This window comes from Thamnophis elegans, chromosome 2 (genome assembly GCF_009769535.1).
Source record: "Thamnophis elegans isolate rThaEle1 chromosome 2, rThaEle1.pri, whole genome shotgun sequence".
Lineage (NCBI taxonomy): Eukaryota > Metazoa > Chordata > Lepidosauria > Squamata > Colubridae > Thamnophis > Thamnophis elegans.
In genome coordinates, this window is record NC_045542.1 from 111,741,001 (window position 1) to 111,760,385 (window position 19,385).

General features: G+C 33.8%; 1 protein-coding gene across 1 annotated transcript in view; it reads right to left on the bottom strand.

The window, feature by feature from the left end:
- Window positions 1-19,385, bottom strand: part of WNK2 (WNK lysine deficient protein kinase 2) — a 102,077-nt gene that overhangs the window by 3,727 nt on the left and 78,965 nt on the right. Inside the window, exons 20-27 of the mRNA XM_032208739.1 lie at window positions 17,500-17,567; window positions 16,558-16,615; window positions 15,827-16,404; window positions 12,655-12,875; window positions 11,802-12,017; window positions 10,640-10,738; window positions 6,154-6,198; window positions 4,588-4,847 (exon numbers count right to left, since the gene is read on the bottom strand). Coding sequence (XP_032064630.1) covers window positions 4,588-4,847; window positions 6,154-6,198; window positions 10,640-10,738; window positions 11,802-12,017; window positions 12,655-12,875; window positions 15,827-16,404; window positions 16,558-16,615; window positions 17,500-17,567 — 1,545 coding nt within the window. The remainder of the gene's footprint in view (window positions 1-4,587; window positions 4,848-6,153; window positions 6,199-10,639; window positions 10,739-11,801; window positions 12,018-12,654; window positions 12,876-15,826; window positions 16,405-16,557; window positions 16,616-17,499; window positions 17,568-19,385) is intronic.

Below are 19,385 nucleotides of genomic sequence, written 5' to 3' on the forward strand. Positions count from 1 at the left end.
AAGGAAGGCCTAGGTAACAGAAGTCTGAGGAAATGGAAGAGATAAAAAAGAAAGCCAGAAACTTAAAAAGGCATGAGAGAGAAGGAAAGCTCAAGATATTTAACTGGATTGCAAAGGAAGAAGGTTCGAAGGCTTAGAAAAATAGAACACAGCTACCTGAATAGATGAAAGAAAGAAAGCTTTCATATTTATTGGCATAGGGTCCCAAGAATTGCAGCTGGCGGGCAAGGCAGCCTTGGAAGGGTATAAACTCCTTCAGGGCACGTGTTTTGACAGAGGCTGGATGGTCAGCTGTTCAGGATGCCAAAGGAGTTGATTATTGTATTGGGAGAAGGTTGGAAGAAATGTCCTCCAAGATCCCTTCCAATTCTTCTGTGTTCAATTTGGGTTAACTTTAATTGGATTTTCCACCATTTCCCCAACATTTGCGCTATTTTTATTTTACTTTTTATTGTTGTCTCCTTGAGTTAGAAAGCCAGGTATGAAAAATAAAAATTAAAGAATTAAGGCCTTTTATTGTTCTGAGTTTTAATTTTTGAATCTTTATGCCTAAAGATCTTGGTAGCCAGATTTTATATGAACCATGATTCTTCTTTCAGATACAGGAAGACAATGCTATAAAAATGCTGGAATCTCCATAAGTAGGAACTTAATTTTTCAAACTACTTATGCCTGAGTTAAGGCATCTAGAATTGTGCTACCAATTGTGTTCACATTTTGTAGAAATCAATTGACCATAAATATTCTTAATTATTTCTGGTTTACAGTCTGTAATCACTGTCAGTGGTCAGGACCTGAGGTTTGCAAAGGTGTTGAATATGGACTTCTGTATTTATATATGTATCTATAGTATCTATATAACAATCTCTGATCTATGAATTTTATAGTTCTTTTTTCATATGGTTAATGCTCCCATTCAAAATGCTACTCAAATATTATGCTACTCTTAATATTAAGATATTAAGATAATACAGGTAATCCCACTTACTGACCATGTGTTCATCAAAGTTAAGATAGCAATGAACAAAGAAATTTATGATTGCTCCTCAAGGTTGTGGGCATTGCGGCATCCCATTGCAATTCAGGTACTGATCAACCAGCACACATGTATGACCCAGTGGTGGTTTCCTACCAGTTCGGACTGGCTTGGCCGAACCTGTAGTGGTTTGGTGGCCTGGGTCGCTGGAACCGGCAGCGACCCAGGCCTGCCTCGCCCCCGAACAGATTCTCCCAGTGACAGGGTCATCTTGTTTTTGGCTTTTGGGCATGCACAGAAGCATTTTTTATAGTAGTGTGCGTGCATGCGCACTGCACGACCACAAGCAAACTGGCAGTAATGGATGCCGGAACCCACCCCTCATGTGACAATTGCAATGACTCGTGATCATGATTGCCATTTGCAATCTTCACAGCTGGCTTCCAACATGCAAAATCAATAAGGAAACCAACAGGAAGTCACAAGTCGTGGTCATGTGACATTGCTCTTAATGACTTGATTCACTTAATGACTGTCATCAGAATTGATATTGTAAACCTGTCTGGTCATGTGACTTCTCACTTTACGACCTCATCATTTAGCAATGGAGTTGCTGGTGCTGTCGTTCTTATGTGTGGACTACAGGTACCTGTAAATCCAAACCACTGAAGTGCTAAAGCCTGTATTTTACTGTGTTTATTTTTTCCCCTCCATATTTCAGTCACATGGAAGCCTGTATCTTACTCGACTAGCTATACCCATGCTTGTGTGTGCGTGCACACACATTCATCCTAGGTAGTTATATTTTGTTTACATTTATCCATCAATCAAGGAAATTGCCTCCAGCAGCTCAAAATGCTATTTTCTTACTTTTTGTTTCAACAGGTATTACTTATCAGGTTAAGTGAAATTAGTGAAAGGTCCCCCATATGATTAACTCATGAGCTAGTATGAGTTACATTCTACAAATATTCCATTAGATGCCAAGAATAGTGAATTATAGTAGCCCCCTTTGTGCATGACTGATGTAAAAAAAAACCTCTTGTTAGCTGATGCTCATGCTTTTCAGCCAGGTTGAAAAATTATGTCCTTTATTGTAGGAGTTCCTAGTGCAAAAGAAGCAAAGAAAAGTAAACTCTGTTTAGGCACAGGTTCGGGGAGAGGGGAGGAAGTGTGGGCTATACTGCTTATACTGCTTTGGATATCAAATAAAACAGGACAAAAGAATTCTTGTAAGATTTTATGAAACTGATCCAAGAGTCACCGGCTTTTTCAAGTAAAATATACAAAGTTTTTTTTCCTTAGAGAAAAGGATGATTCTAAAAGGAAAAGAGCCATTTGTTGAATAAAAATAACATGTAGTATTTATAGTGTATGATAAGGAAAATAATAATACATTTGCATTGAAACAGCATGCAGTCAACTTTCATGATTAGATTTGCTTGCACAGCAATTATGTATACATATATATTGTAAGAATGTACAAAACCCAGTAATAAAAATTCAGTCTTCCTCTGGTACAGTACTTTTCAGCTTTTTCCTTTTCTTAGATCTAACTAGAATACACAGACATTCTTTGGAAATGCTTGGCACCACTTTATCAAAATCCTGACTGTATCAGGGGAGTAAATGTGAGGGATGGTACAATTGCAACTATGGTTGCTGAAGTGTTATTCTCGGTTGGGCCCAGGCTTGGGAACCGCAAGCCTACTTCGTTCATTTAATTAGTTGACTGACAAGGGAATAAAAACAATCATATAGAAAACTCTCTCTGAGTGGGTTTCACATCTTTAAGAACCTTTGTGTTATTATATTAGTGTTTTTGTACTGACTAATCTCTCAGACGTGAATATATTGGTGCTTTAGAGCTGTAACAAAACAATAATGTCATCATATGTACTTTTTGTTTTCCGAAAAGAAAGCTTTATAGTGTTTAAAAAGAGCATCACCCATATGCCTATAACCATTTGCAGTAAACAGATAGAAAATGTATGTATGCATGTATGTATGTATGTATGTATGTACTGAGAACTTTTCCTGTTGCTAAGGCAGACCCCCCCCCCAATTTGGCTGCATCCTTTTTCTACTTTCCATCAACAGTACAATCTATATCTTTTAAAATGAAATATCAGAAGCCTGCAAAGTCACTGCTATGCAAATGAAACTTTTAATTCAAAATTATGATTTAAAGAAATGCTTAAGTGTACTTGTTTTCTATGAATTTAATTGCTTTAATGAAAGGCACCTAGCTCCTCATGGATAAACATGAATACATCCCTGTCCTTCCAATGCCATTGTTTTCTGTTATTATAACTTAACAGAAAAGTTGTTCGCTGCTTTTTAGATTCTGTGGTAGTCAAAAAAAAAGCAACAATAATCTGCCAAGGGAGTCCAAGATTAAAGAATAAATTCTATGAAGATAGCTTAAGCAAACCATTTGATGCTTGATAAACAACACTCATTAAATGTTTCTCCCCCTTTTCAAATATATTAAGATTCTTCTCTAATGCTTCTCCTCTATGGAACAGAAAATATACAAATTTCTGCATAAATAAATGCACAAATAAATAAATAAATAAGTACACTTCCCTGATTCAATGGCCCTGTCACATTATTTATGACTTGGTCAGTCCAGATGTTTACAGTTCTGCCAGTGGGCTTGCCCCGTTCTTATATACTAAAGAGGATGGATCTAATTTATATTCGATTTCAAATACCACCAAGCTTCAAAAAGTATTGGAGCAGCCTTGCTTCCAATAATTGTGTTTGAATTCTGTAGGCAGGAAAGAAAGGGGATGATAATTGGTTCAAGCCAGACTATTATGGCTCTAGTTTTGCATATATGCATATTTTACAGGAATTCAGGAATTCATAAGGTTGAAGATGATAAGCTAAAGCACTGAAAATGGATAATGGAAGTATGGTGAAGTGAATTCATTATACCCATCTTTTTCTTTAAGCCACTCTGGTATATTTAAATATATTTCTCTATATGAAATGTTATGCATTTATTCAACTCAAAGTGATCATTTACAATGAAATCTGAAGCATTTTATTAAGAAGTCCCTACTGTATTCAGCCAGACTTGATAGGTATTCATTCTTCAAAGTTAAAATTCAAGCCGCTGAACTAAAGGGGACTTACATTTGAATAGATTTATGTAGGATCATATTGACAGTTATCATTACTCTGTTCTAAAGTTGGACTATTGGCAGAGTCACTTGCAAAACCCACTAGCTGCTGCCAATATGTCAACTATGGAAATTAATGATATTTGGGGGGGAAATACATAAAATAAACTTCATTGATGTTGTTTGAAATTATTTAAGACAAGCAATATTTGATTACCCGTGAACTTATTGCTGTGTATAAACTATTTCCACAATTTTCAATTTGCAAAAAGTTATATACTGAACCATACATATATTGTCAAGCTCAAGTCCAAGTTGATAAAAAAAATTCTTAAGTTATTTTTAGTAGTCAATGAATTGAAATGGATTTTATATGGAATATGCTTTTTTTAAAAGCTTATGTCCTCCTCCAAACATCAGTTTTGCAATGGCTTTCAGACCCAAAGTAAAACGTAATGCTCTTCAAGGAGTGCCACTTACTCCACAGGTCTCATTCTGTGTCTGCGTGGGATTAGCCTTGGGCTCCATGTCTTGCCGTTTTTGATTCTGTTTAAGTTGGTTTAAGGATGGCTTTGCTTGTACAGCTCCCATGGTTTTGCTTGTCCATTGATCCACCAATTTGTGGAGATCATCTGTGAAGGTTCCTTTCTTGTTGTTACTGTTGTTGGCTTGTACCTGAACCTGTATTGTTGTTTGTGGTAGAGGATCTGGATATGCTACAAGGCTGTTTGCTGAAGATCCTAAGACTTCGTGGAAAGGTAAGAATCAATTATATGTATATATAAAACATGAATTTATTTTGAGCGTATTTATTACAATTCATGGTATTTCTGAAATGACTATGTTTAATCAATCGCCTGCTTCTTCTGAAGAACATTTTTTGCTTCAAAAATGGCCCTCCAGTAGCATAAACACGTGTTTAAATATGTGTTCAAAGGGATTTTAGTTTTGTTATTCAGAGTATTATTTTAGCTAGGATAAATTGTATCTTCTTTCCTCGCCTGTTTATTTTGTATTAGTCATAATTGGCTTAAAAAAAAGTATCTTTGCAGCCAATTAAATTTTTATATTTCTGCAGAATTCCCAAGCATATCCTTACTCTGTTCTGAACTGAAACAGAGTTTAAAGATTTTACTAATCTTTTCCTTTTTTTAAAAAAAAATCACTTTCAAGATGGTGGTAATGAATGACACAAATGGTCATAATTTGAATACAAACATGGCAACTAAATCTATTCAATCTAATTATAAAATTTTTATACATACATCCAGAAACTGGGACAACTGTTATTGAAACCATTACTCAAAATATGTCGTGGTAGAGGCATTAAAACCAATTAAGTAGCAAAGTGAAATAAAACAGTATTGACAATTAACCAATGAGTTTGAAATAATTTTTCCCCAATAATCTCAATACATGAATCCTAATTTCAAAATGACCAAAATTTGAAGCAGAAAAGTTCAAAGTTGTATTGAAACGGTATTGCATACAATGAACTAACATACTAAACGACTATTTCTACAATATGAATTTGCAGAGAACACGAGCAACACTATTAGTGTTTGTTTTTTACTTACATAAAACCTTATGCCTTTCTTTAAAACTTCCCGTGCATTGAACTAATGTGAATTCTTATGCTCATTGAAGAATAGAACAGTGAAAGTGCTCCCCTCAATTTATACTTCAGCCACTGTTCAGTACTTCAAGCATTTCAACAGAGGAGAGGAACTATTAAACTGTATTAGTCAGCCAGCAACAAAAGAGCATTATAAGGAAGTTGAGTTAATCAACAAGCATATGACTCAGCTTTATCTCATTAAAATACACATGTACATACTGAAATTATGATGATATTGCAACAGGCATGCACCCAAAAACAGCATGGACATGCAAAGCTATGTTTAATTCATAAGCAGCATAATTTAAATGCCATCATCAATGCAGTCTGCTGTTAAATAAACCACTAGATTATATTTAAACAAAGCAGCCCATGCTCAAAAATAAATACAAAAAAAAGCCAAAAATAAAAGAGAGAGGGATAGTTACTACTACTGTGATCTTTGCCTAGACATAGTCGTTTCAGTGTGGACCCTACAAGGTAAATGATACAAGATATATAGAGTTAGATAAGACTAAAAAGAGAAAAATAAGAGTCTGATGGACAGTCTTCTGCATTTTTAAACAATAAAAAATAACCACTATGCAAGAAGGAACAGACAGAAAGTCAGCAGTTCAGGTGTAAAAGAAGAAATAAGGGGGCTGCTCAAAGTCTATAGAAATTTATTGATATGAAAAATAAAACATTGCAGAATTTTTAATTGGCTCCTACAATTTTCATTACATAGAGTAATATTTTTAATCAATGTTGCTTCTAAATCAGTTCCTATTCTGTATGCACAGTAATTGGAATACTCTGATTTCTCTCAGTTAATGATAAAAATAAGAATAGATTGGCAGCAAGAACTTCCTATTTCAGGTTTTAGACCCAGTTCTGCAGAACTACGGCACATCAAATTGAAAGTATATATATTAAAATGTAAGACAACAAGTTGATCTTATCATCAAACTGCATTTGGATGCTTACAGCTCTATTGTATAGGAGATAGCATTTTCTATCATTCTTTGTTATTTATTTGATGAGCTGGGTAGAAAAATCCTACTGCTTGGTTAAGAATATTCAATTGAATCCAATGCAGTGTTAAAAAGACAAAATAAGGAGATCTATTTATTCTGACAGAAAGTCAGCAGGTAGTTTATTAATTGGTCTAGCTCTAGCTGGTTTAAATTTTTCTTTTTCTGTTTTATTTACCTAACCTACCTTCTTTGCCTTTGTAATATTGCAATGGTGTCATAGTGGATCATTCATTATTAGGTGTATGTTGATACTGCTGTCTACCATGATTAATCAACTGGTTTCTGACATGGTACAAAGATTATCCATCTTCGCATGCAAAATTGCAAATACAACCCAAATCATTCCAAACTTTGATAACAATGCATGTATATGTGTATGTACATGTCTATACTTATCTACCCCAATGGTGTTGATCAGCTTGAGTGTTACACATGACAATCTTTCAAACAGAAAGAAAACCATGTTTTACCTCACTAAGTCTTATGCTAAATATTTTATTCTAATTTTAGCCAATTTTAGCCAGACCTTCATCATATCATCACACAAATGCTGCGACCTAGATACTAAAATGTCAGGATGCAAGTGCATATCAGCTGTTTTGTCATTTTGGTGACATTGTAGATGCTGCTGGCTCGTTACACTGTTTACATTCAATCTACCTATTAGTAACCCTCAATCACGTAGGAATAGCAGACTCCATGTTTGTGCACATCAACACGGTACTTATTTTAGCGCCAGAACAATAACATCTGACTATAGATTAATTGATGTCTGCTGATATGACACATGAATTGGACCTAGCTCCAAAGAAATAATTGTTTACATTAGTTATTATACTTCATGTGGGAATCAAAATGTAGCAAAGAACATCATTCTATAATGAACATATGATTAGATATAATTCATTTCTCTCCATAATAAATGTCTCAAAAGAAGATCAGTTGATATCCATCTATCCCTTCCTTCCTTCCTTCCTTCCTTCCTTCCTTCCTTCTCCTTCCTTCCTATAAATATAACTGAATTTTTAAATTTTCATTTGGACCCTTTTGGAGAGAGAGTCAAAGTCAGTGATGAGACCATGCCTAAACTTAACATATTTTCCTATGTATTAATTTTTCAGTGGCTTCTTATGACAATTTCCTTGCAGTAACCATATGCAAATGCATTTGTTTATATACAAGACAGTAAATCCTTAACCATCTTATTGATGAAATAAATAACCATCAACACGATCTGTTACCTTTGTACTTTTTCTTTAAAGTTAGTACTATATAACAACTTAGTTTTAAGAGAACATATAGCCAAGATGGTATTATAATTAGGTTTTGAGTTTATAATTATGATCAATATTTCCAAGCATTATGTACAGATTTAAATACTATTTTTTTTAAAAAAGAGAACAGCTTCTACTCAAACTACAATAAATTAAGTATCTTTTTCTAGAAATATTTTTCCAGATTTTAAGAGATTTCTTAAATTTCTTATGTGTAACTTTGGCTGCAATTTTCTAAAGTAACCTACAGAATCATATTCCCTCTACTTGTGCCCATAAAGTATAAGGAGAATTGTTATGACTTTGCTGGTTCACCAGAAGTCAATTGGTATCCCATCCCAATAAAATTCAATGACTCATTTTGTACCACATAAAGCAATTAATAATTTCACAGCTTGGGGATAAAAGTTAACCTTTGAGTATTTTCCTATAATCTGTGAGATACTCACTAAGAACTGGAATAAATACTTACAAGAGGAACAGAATACATGTAGTCCTCAACTTATGACCACAATTGAGCCCAAAACATCTGTTGTTAAGTAAGACAGTTATTAAGTGATTTTGTCCCATTTTACAATCTTTCTTGCCATAGTTGTTACATTAGTAATATGGTTGTTAAGTGAATCTGACTTTCAATTGACTTTGCTCATCAGAAGGTCGCAAAAGTTAGTTACATGACTCCAGGACACTGCAATCATCATAACTATGAGTTGGTTGCCAAGCATCTGAATTTTGATCATGTGACCATGGTGATGCTACATTGGTCATAAGTATGTAAAATGGTCATAAATCATTTTTTTCAGTGCCATTATAATTTCCAACAGTCACTAAATGAATTATTGTAAGCTGAGGACTACCTGTAGAACAGTTTCTCGCCTATCTTTGACCATATTGGTCTACAAACCCAATGCAATTAGTAACATTGGTACCATAACAATAATTGTTCTGTAGAGCTTGACTGTCAAAAACAACAAAATGTATCATTCTTATACTGGAAAGAGCCTTATATTGAGTCAGATCATTGGCTCCTGTAAACCAGTATGATAGATGGTGAAAAAATGCCCACAAGTTTTAATAGCAAATAGCACTAATTGTCCCAGGTTCTAGGGAAGAACTTTTCCAGTTCTCCTCACAATTACCAGACACTGAACCTGGATCTTCTGCATACGTATCATGCATGGAATACCACACAGAACTACCAAATAAGTTTTATATGCCAAATAATCCAAGAATATTAGATGTCTTTATTTTGAAATTATAATTGAATTTTAATATTATGATTTTCATATACAAAGATGTTTATGAATGCTTAAAAGCCCTTTCATTGTTAACTCTAAAAATGTTGACATTATTTTATTGAAAATGGAGAGCAAGAAGGATGACTTTTAAGTAGCTTTGTGCCTTTGATTTGTACCCTTGTAATAATGATAGAGATGTATAGTTCCAATGACAAAAGTTTGATGAAAATGAATACTGAATTTGCTGAATGTTAACTAAATATAAATATCTCTATATATTGGCACTATTTTATCTTACTTGTAACTATGGCCTAGATTTTTCTCATTAGTACAATATAGCCTTATTGTACCAAAATATCCCAAAGTATTTTGCCTAATAATAAGCATTTGTTTTACAAAAACAAACTTGAAAATAAATATTTGTGACAACTGGTTGAATAGCCAATTCGTATAATCTTACAATCAAGAACAGTCTAGTTTTAGTTGCATCTGGACATGATATCAATAGACTATTCTGAGAGTGGCATTAGGAATTTTAATTTATTCTGTGCTTTGATGAACTGCTTGTTGACTTCATCTCTGAGGTCACATAAGGTCATAATAAAAAATTAACTGAGTAAAGTGCTCCAGCTAGATGAATGTCTAATAAAAGCCATATTGTACTTGGTGATAACCAAACAACCACATTTAAGAAAATTCATTTAAAGTAACCCAAAAGTACACAATGTGGGGGGAAAATGCTGCCTAGAAAAGATGGTATTAAAGAGCTAGCAGGAGCATTTCTCAGCATTTCTACATGCAAGGGACAGGAGAAATAACATAATAACAACAATAACAACAACAACAACAAAGTGGATATAAACAGTACTGTATATTGTTTGAATACAGCCCTTGTGCAGACGTTCTACCCTTCAGTGACCTTCTAGAATTGTATCAGCTTGCTACATGCATGTCTTCATAGTCCAAGCATGTGTGAAAGAGACCATTCGTCTACAGAAGCCTGGGTTTCGATTTGGTATCACCAGAATCAGGACAGCGGACATTTATAACTGTCACATTGCAAATTAAAAGTTACTCCAACGCAAAATCACATAGAGATACGTCCAAGATAAGAATTTACCATAAGACTATAGAATAAATTGATGAGATCTTCCACACATGCTTTTGATACCCAGGCATGAGCCAAAAGCAGTGTTCAAAAGCTTTCCATATGAAACAAAATAAATTAAATCAAGATGATTACTTTAAAAAAGGGAGGAGGGGAGTGATTGTCTACAAGAAGGGGCTTCCTGCCAAGCATATTAGATAAATTGATGAAAATGAGTTTCGAAAAAGATGACAAAAGAAAGATGGGCTGTGATAAAATACAAAAGAACAAATACAAACAGATGGACAAAGACACAGGTCCACTGAGGAATCTGGTACGAGGTTTGCTACTAGATTTATAGGTCACTCTCTCAGACGTTTGGTGGAAAACCGTCCAGCCTGCAAATGAATATAAAGGGAAGAAAACAAAGACACTTATAAAGTACAAATAGCTGCGATTAGATGTCACCATCAGTCATATCAGCTTTGTTAGTTAATCATCCACACCTCCATTTTAACCTTGCCCCAGAGGAGTAAGTTCATTGGCTATAAGCAAAAGGGTGTGAAAACAACAGCAGAAGAAAATAGATACTTCATAGGATTAGTTGGGCAGAGCATGCAAAACCAGAGGCGACCATTTAGAATCTTCCCAACACTTTGCAGCTGTGTAAGGACTCTACTGCTACCATACCATGATGAAGCTCTGCCATGAGAGGTAACAGTGCTACTTCTGAAGGTACTAGACTTTCTAATGAAGCCAAAATTTATGCCATGTGCTTAAAGAGTAATTATTTCTGAATTACATTTTTGCAGGCCAGTAATACAGTTTAATCCAAAAATTTCTGCATCTGCAAAAAAGGATGGGGCCTTAAAGAGAACCAAAGAATATGAAGCAAGATAAAAAAAGGAGTCAGCTTCCCTGTTCGCAAATAATTTCAATCTACAATGGACAATTTTACTGATCTTTTTTTTAAGTGCTTTATGCTCTAACTGGTTCTTCCTTAACATTAACTGCTTTTTGCATTTGTACTCTACTGATTTTCCTCTCATGGCTCATTTTCAAAATGAACACCAGCAAGTTAGACATCTACCCCCTTGCACTGTTAGTGAAATTCCTATTTACATCAGCAACTTTTCTAATTGTATCACAGTTAGCATCATTTCTACAGGCTTTGAATCAATATACTGAGATGATGTTTTTTTGGTGAGGTTGGGCTAGACATTCTCTCTAGCTAAACCTAACTCACAGGCTGCTGTTGTGAGGAAAAAATGGAGCATGTAGTGCTATATATACCACCACGAGGTCCTGAGGAAAGGTGGTTTAAAAATCTAATCAGTGTATCAAGTTAAAAAGAAAGCCTTAAACTTTCTTTTCTCACTTTAGCACATATTTCATTCTCCTGTGGAAAAATGACTGGTTTTAAACATAGAGTAAAAGATGATTCTGAAGATATAAAATCACCTTGTCCAGAATTTCCACGGACATCACCTCCTTCAGAAACTACTCCAGAGCAAATGTCAGAGGATAATGAAGCCTTGACAGAACAAGGTTGCTGAGTCTGAACTGAGCTCTCAAGTATGGCTGATGTGGACACAGTCAGTCCTGTTGCTTCAGTAGAGTCTGTTTGAGCTCTAGTGCTTCCCTTAGCCAAAGGGTCTTTATGCTCTGATATATTGCCTAAACAGGATGTATGCAAAAATCATTAAGCTTGAAAGCAATAAAAGAATCTGAAACCATTATCTGAAGAAAACTTCAAAAATTCTAAAGATTTTTAATTGATCAAAATCCATACATGTTCAGAAAACCAGCTGCAGAGAATCAACCATTCCTATCAATTCTCCTTATATATAAAATGGCTATAGTTTTACAATTTTTATCCATAGTGTAGTATCAATGTCTCCAATGTGATATTCATGGACACTAATGTTGGTGACTCCATCGAATCAAATGTTTCACCTAATTTTAATTATTTTGAATTTTTAAAGAATGAAAAGAAAAGCTTTCATACTGCAAAGTAATGCACCAAACTCAAGAATCACCCTAACAATATTTTGTACAATGTAAATAAATGAGACATAATCATAGAATAAAAATGAAAGGTTTAACATGGTTTTGCTAAGTTGTGTTTAATGGTTCAACCTAACTTAATTCTCTTCCCCACGAAAGCCAAGAACAAATAAAGCCATACTATAGTTCCTTTACCCCTTTTCCTTTGATTGAACAATACAACTCCAAAAAACAAAAACGAAATCCCCCAAAAATAATCAAACAATTTGAAACTTTCACTGGATGCATGCTAAAAGAAAAATATCACTTGTAAACATACTTGTACTTGATGTTTTGAGCTGCTGGACAACGGGGTTTAGCAATTTCCCAGTTTTTAATTTGTGCTTGCTTGTTCTTCTTCGGCGGCCACTTGGTGGAGCAGAATGAAGGAATCCGACATTGGGTGGTAGTGGTTTTCCCAGACGAAGATACAAAGCTTCTATTTCTTTTTTCTGTTGGAACTGCAACTCAGTAATTTCTTTCATGTGTCTGAAGAATAAACATGAAAACATTGAAAGAAAGTAACTCTTAAATTAAGACCTCTCTATTTCTAAGAACATATATTAGAATATGCATTTTGATCACATCATTATCAAAACATTTTTTTAAAAATTACATTGCAGGAGATAAATTTCAAAATGAAGATTTGTGGCTTTCAACATGGCTTATGGTCCTAATACGAAAACCACCTCTATGATGAAAAAGAAGGCACATTTGTGCAAGCTTATGAATCATTCAGGAAGAGTGAAGAAGCTAGCATATATATTTTAAGAAGTTGCATGACTAAAACAATGAGAATAGCAAATTGTTTTGACAGCCAAGTGCTAAATATAGTGAAAGGACCAGCATGACACAGCAAAAGATTCAAGAAAAGGCTACACCACACAGGATAAAGAATAATTCAAATAATATACAGAGGTTTTTGGTAGAGGAACCAGAAGAATAATCTATCTTACTATAAATTATTTTTTTTTAAAAGGTAACAATGGCACAGCACAAAATGCAATAGTTACAAGGAAACACCTACTTCCTTCAAATGCAATATGGTTAATGAATAAGAAATAGAGAAACTCAGAAAAAAGAGTTTGAAACATGAAAAACTGAAACAAGAACCAGAAGACTAGAGACTTTTAAATTTTGCCCCAAGAATACTGATGATTTTGTTTCATGCATTAGTAAGTGATGTTCTCTCATCAAGAGGAAGTACTTTAAGTTCAGAAGCTAAATAGGGTAGACCTGGGTAATACTTGGATGAAAAATCCAAACGTAATATGAAGGCTATAAGATAGATTGTGAAGTCCCAAGCTTGTATACTACCATCTCCGAAAAAAGAAATCACTTCTGTATTGCTGATAAGAAAACAATGTGGCCATATGTGCCATCAGCAGTTCAGTTCAACTTAAAGGAGACTTGTCATTAAAGGCAAACAATAAATAATAATCATTTATTAATATTAAATTGTATCAAAAGTAATAAAGATTAAAGTACAAAATACAATGCAGCTGAGTCAATCAAAACTTGCGCTAGGCTTGGATGTCTGAAAATAAAAATGAACTGAAATTCTACTAACAAAAGTGAAAAAAATATAACTAAAATTAAATATAGTCAGATCAAGACTAATGATAATAGGTTCAGCAACCAATCTAAAAATTGATACTAAAGATAGCATTTACCTTTTAGGATCAACTATCAGCAATTAACAATAAAGAAACCAACAATCAAGAAATATGCCATAGATCGGTAGTTGACAAGGTATCAATGAAGACCTTGCAAGATACTTGGATGCCATGATATGCTGGTACCCACAACATTCAAAATGATAGTGGCAATAATTTTCTTTATTTTCCATGGAAACAAAAAAGGGGGAGAGCATTTTGTAGAAGCAAGACAGAAAGCGTAATGTTCAATGTTAATGTTGGAAAAGACAGCTAAGATTGGGAATCAAAAAACAAGGAAACCGATTATAAGAGAAATCAATAGAGTCTCACTCAAGGCACATTATGGTAAGACTCAGGTGTCTTGAGAAGCCCATAATGCTGGGAAATATGGACAACCAACAACATGGTGGATGGATTCAATTGTACCAGTAACAGTTTTTTAAGATTTTTAGGGGCCAGATTGAAGACAGGCCATCCTGAAGGTCTATCTATGCTGTTGCTAAAATATTACACCAACTAAATGATATACAATCAAAAAACAAAATGGGTGATTAAGATAGTAACGAAACAAAAGTCAAGAAATTAATAGAATGCATAACAATATGTACAAACAGCAGAAAAACAGTCTGCAGATATTTTCTATGTAAAGCCTGCAGTCTTATGCAATCACATAAATACTTATGTAACATATATCCATAAATTGTTTATGGATAAATCTGTTCACAATAAGAAAGAATTCATCTCTTCAAGCTAATCCATAAGTTTAATTAACAAGGGTGTTATTTCTTCAAAATACCATTGGTGATGCATAGGTTAGTGCAACAGAAAAATGATGTGAGATGAGAAGGTGTTGGAAAAGTAACTGGACAAAATCAAAGTTCATTATAGAGGTTGGAATTGCAATAATATGGAGCTTTATTCATCTCTCTCTGTAAATCAAGGTCCCTGTTCTTGTGTATATGTGGCTTTCTCAAGCGCCAGCATCATCTAGACTTAGATGGAAAAGCCACAATAATTTAAATCCAAGACCATACATTTCTTCCAAGTGGGACAGTGAGATTGGCAATGTATACATTTAATAATAAATGAATAAAAATAAAGAGCCTAGGAATTATCTATTCCAAAGACTCTTTCACTAAGTCTAGTTTACCAATACTTTAATCAAAAAAATTCTCAAATAAGCCTCAATGGAAGCAAGATTAATTCCAGCCACAGAAAAGCAAGACAATAGAAGACACAAAACATTATTCTTAACCATTTAGACTGGGTTGCCTCAAAAGTTCATGTGTCTTCTATAGACAAAGGATACCTTTGTCTTAAATAATTTTACTATATCTGACCCAAAATTATTGTCACTTCAATTAGCAAAACAAATTATATTGCTAAAAGTATTTTTTGGCTCAAGTAGTACTATCTTTTATTTGATTCTTCCAAGGGGTAACTGATTGGAAAAAAAAGATTCCTAAGTATATGATGTCCTTGATATGAATACAATTTATTTTGCAGTTCTGAAGCAATTAAAATGCCTCTTGGTGAATAAAGCCACTTTTGTCTCATAAAATATTTGATTTCCAATTTTTCTTTACTGAAAAATGTGTTTTTTTATCAACACAATGAGAACCAAAACGTGGAAAGAATATTGTACATCAAATGCATAAAACAACTTGAGATAAATGCTTTCAAAAGAAAGGAACAAATGACAAAAGATGTCAAAGGGTATTTGGATAAGCTGCTCAAACACATATTCCCAAAACCCTCTGTTTGGATAAAACAGAAACATACTTTTCTCTCAGGCTCTGCAATTCTTTTTTCATGTCTGCATCTTCAAACTCTGAGTCATTGTCACTACTCACATATGATGACTGAGAATGGAAAGAAGTTATGTTGATAGTTGGTATTTTTGATCCATGACCATTTGGAGAATTAAGGCCCTGTGAACTTGACTTTACTGACTTTTGGAGATTACAAGAAGTCTTTTTAATGTCGTTTCCCAGTCTACTGATCTGAGGTGACATTGGAGACCCATCTTGTTTTCCTGGAAAAGATTCATCTCCAGAATCACTGGAATCCTTTCCATAAAGGACATCAAAAGAGGAAGCTGTCTGCACACGGCGCAGAGATGACTTTATATCAGGGCTAGAAGGCTGATTGTCCAGATAAACATCTGGGGGTGCAGAATACCTCAAGCAATGCACAGATGATAAAGTTAATTCATCCTGAGTGCTGATCACTGAAAATCTGCCTATAGTTTTTGCTGGTGTTTCTGCTTCTTTGACATTGGAGTCTATAGAACCATCCTTTTCATATTTGTTTTTCTTGGCAATGTCCTTCTGGTCTGCTGTAAGTGAAGAAGAAACAACCTGAAATAACAAATGAAAGAAAGGCTTAGTTGGTTAACATCTTACCTGCCTTTAAACATTATTTTTATAGGAAAATAGTGGCCTTCATTAGCTGCAATTGTCTGAGTAATGGGATAAGATGTAGGGAAAAAAACCAATATAAGATAACAGTACCTGAGTGTATCCTGATGTTAGGATAGCAGTAGGTGAACTGACATTTACATCTTGACCTGTTTAATATATTGAAAACAACAAACAAAAAAGAAAACATGCATATATCTGGATTGGTAAATTTTAGAGCAAGGCAAAAGTTAAATATGAAAAATTCTTATTTAATAAAATTCTCAAAGGCTATAACTCTAGTTTCGCTGTTATATTCAAGACTATAAGTCAGATATACATGAATTAAACATAAATCATAAATCCAATGCTTGATATCACCACAAAGATTATAATTTCAATTATATACATATGGTTTTAAACAACATGATCTATCTTCGAGAATTCTATGCAATGCCTAATATAATCTATTAAGAAGTCTTAAAGAAAAATAAGGTATTTGTTTCTTACAATCATTATTCAGTATAAAATATTGTTGATAAAATAATTGCATCACAGAAAAATGATATTTGATCTTCTAATCAAAAACAGTGACATTTCGAATTTTTCTACTTAAAATCAGTTCTGGTAAAAATGCCTCCCTGCTTTCCACATATACTATAGGGAACAAAATCATGGTTTCCCAATTTGCCCATTCAATTTTCCTGGACAAAATTACTTCAATAATGCGCTTGTATACAAATATGGAAAAGATCATGTTGTTTAAACCATATCCATATAATTTATATGGCTTGGCTTACCAATCAGAAATAAAAGCATTATTTATATAGTGTTCATATTTAACATTTCATATATTAAAATTATCATCATAAATATCCATACATAAAGTTTCATGAGAATTGCATATTAAATTTTATCTTGAAATTACTACAGTCCGTGTTGCTATTGTGGTACACACATTCACTAATTCCTAGTTTTCTTAATAATTATATCTAATAACCTACCACATAGTTGTTCATATGGATATTTAGAAAGAAAAATGAACATTAAAGTTATGCTCTACTACCTGCTTTGTTTATTTCTGAATGCTGGATCCCGGTGCATGTAACATCAGATTGTTCTACCTATAAGCAAAATTTAACAATTTAAAATAATCTTGCAAGGTTGGAATCTATATGGAAATATATAAACTCTAAAATTATTTTTATATTTCATCTTAAAGCAAATCACTCTTAAGTCAATGATTTGCATTTCACTGTTTGAACACTTCATTCCCTTCTGACACCACATGGTTAATGTTTAGTCTGTTAAATACTGTTTCATATAAACTTCTGTTTTCTGATAGAATCCATATTATATGATGACTGCTTTCTCAACCTAAATGATATGTAAAATTTGTTATTATACAGTCCCTCTTCTGATTTTTATTACTCCAAGTTCACAGTACTGCAGAATAGTCTTCTAGAAAAAAGACATGCAAAAGAGTCAGTTTTTCCTTTTCTTCTTATTTTGGGGGTGGACTTCTTTCACATGTTTCTAGCTCATACTGTACCACATGTGGTTACATTAAAATTAGGGGAAACAGGAAGTAGTACATTTATTTGATTTCTAAAGTGCCACAACCATATAACTCTTGGCAGTAGAAAAATAATTGCAAACATGGTTTAAAAAAAATTACATGGACATGTTAGTACACATATTTGTATGCGTAATTTACTTTGGCCTTAAGATTAATTTCATAATAATGATTTCATCTTTGACATACAGTACATCCGTGTATATTTGAGAGAAAAGCTTTATGTTTGAGATGTCCAAAATATACAGGGAATCCTCGATACAACAGTTCATTTAGTAGCCGTTTAAAGTTACAACCGCATTGAAAAAGCGACTTATGATTTATTACTTTCACACTTAAAACTGTTGCAACATTCCCCATTATCAGGTGATCAAAATTCAGATGTTTGCAACTGACCCGTATTTATGACCATTGCAATATCATGGTCATGTGATCACCTTTTGTGACTTTCTGACAAGCAAAGTCAGGAGTAAAACCCCTGATTCACTTAATAATCAGGTCACTAACTTAACAACTACAGCAATTCACTTAACAAGTGTGGCAAGAAAGGTTGTAAAATGGGGCAACACTCACTTAACAAATGTCTCACTCAGTAACATAAATTTTGGGCTCAATTGTGGTCCTAAGTCAAGGACTATCTGTATTATTCTTTGCCAGGTCCAAGCTGTTCCAACTTTGGTTAAAGAATTTTAGTTTGCTAAATGCTCAAATAAGTTCCTTTCCCTTCTTTTTTGAATTTTCTATGTCATATTTAAAACAATCATAAGTATGGATTACAATCACTGGGCCATTAAATTATTCAAAATGTTCAACAATACACTCATATCTGAAGAACTTTTCTATGCGGACCAGCATGTGTTCAATATTACAGATATATGCACACACATTTCAATACATATGCTTTCATGTTTTGTCAAGGCAGATTTCAGAACCTGAATAGAGGAAGATGGGATACTGAACATTTGAAAAGATTTAGGAGGAATTTATCTCTTGCTAGCTAAGACACTATGCACATATTTACAGGATGACTCAACACATAGCATCTTCTTAGCTTCTATGCATCTTGGGTCAGGAGAAAATACTGGACCTTCAGAAAGAAGATAGTAAGGGATATTTTTCTACTGGGTAATTTTTAGCCATCACTAACTGCCAGCCTGAGTCTCATATCTAGACATTACTGTCTGGCTTTGAAATGGAAAATCCTTGAGCACATGATCGAGCACATTTAGAGACCAAGAAAGTTATCATATATTGTAAAAGGAGCTCTATTAGATGCAAATCTGTTTTTGAAAACATACTGGAGATGTAAATTATATTTGGGTCCACATTAGATATGTCAAGTTGATAATGATGATTTCTAGGAAAC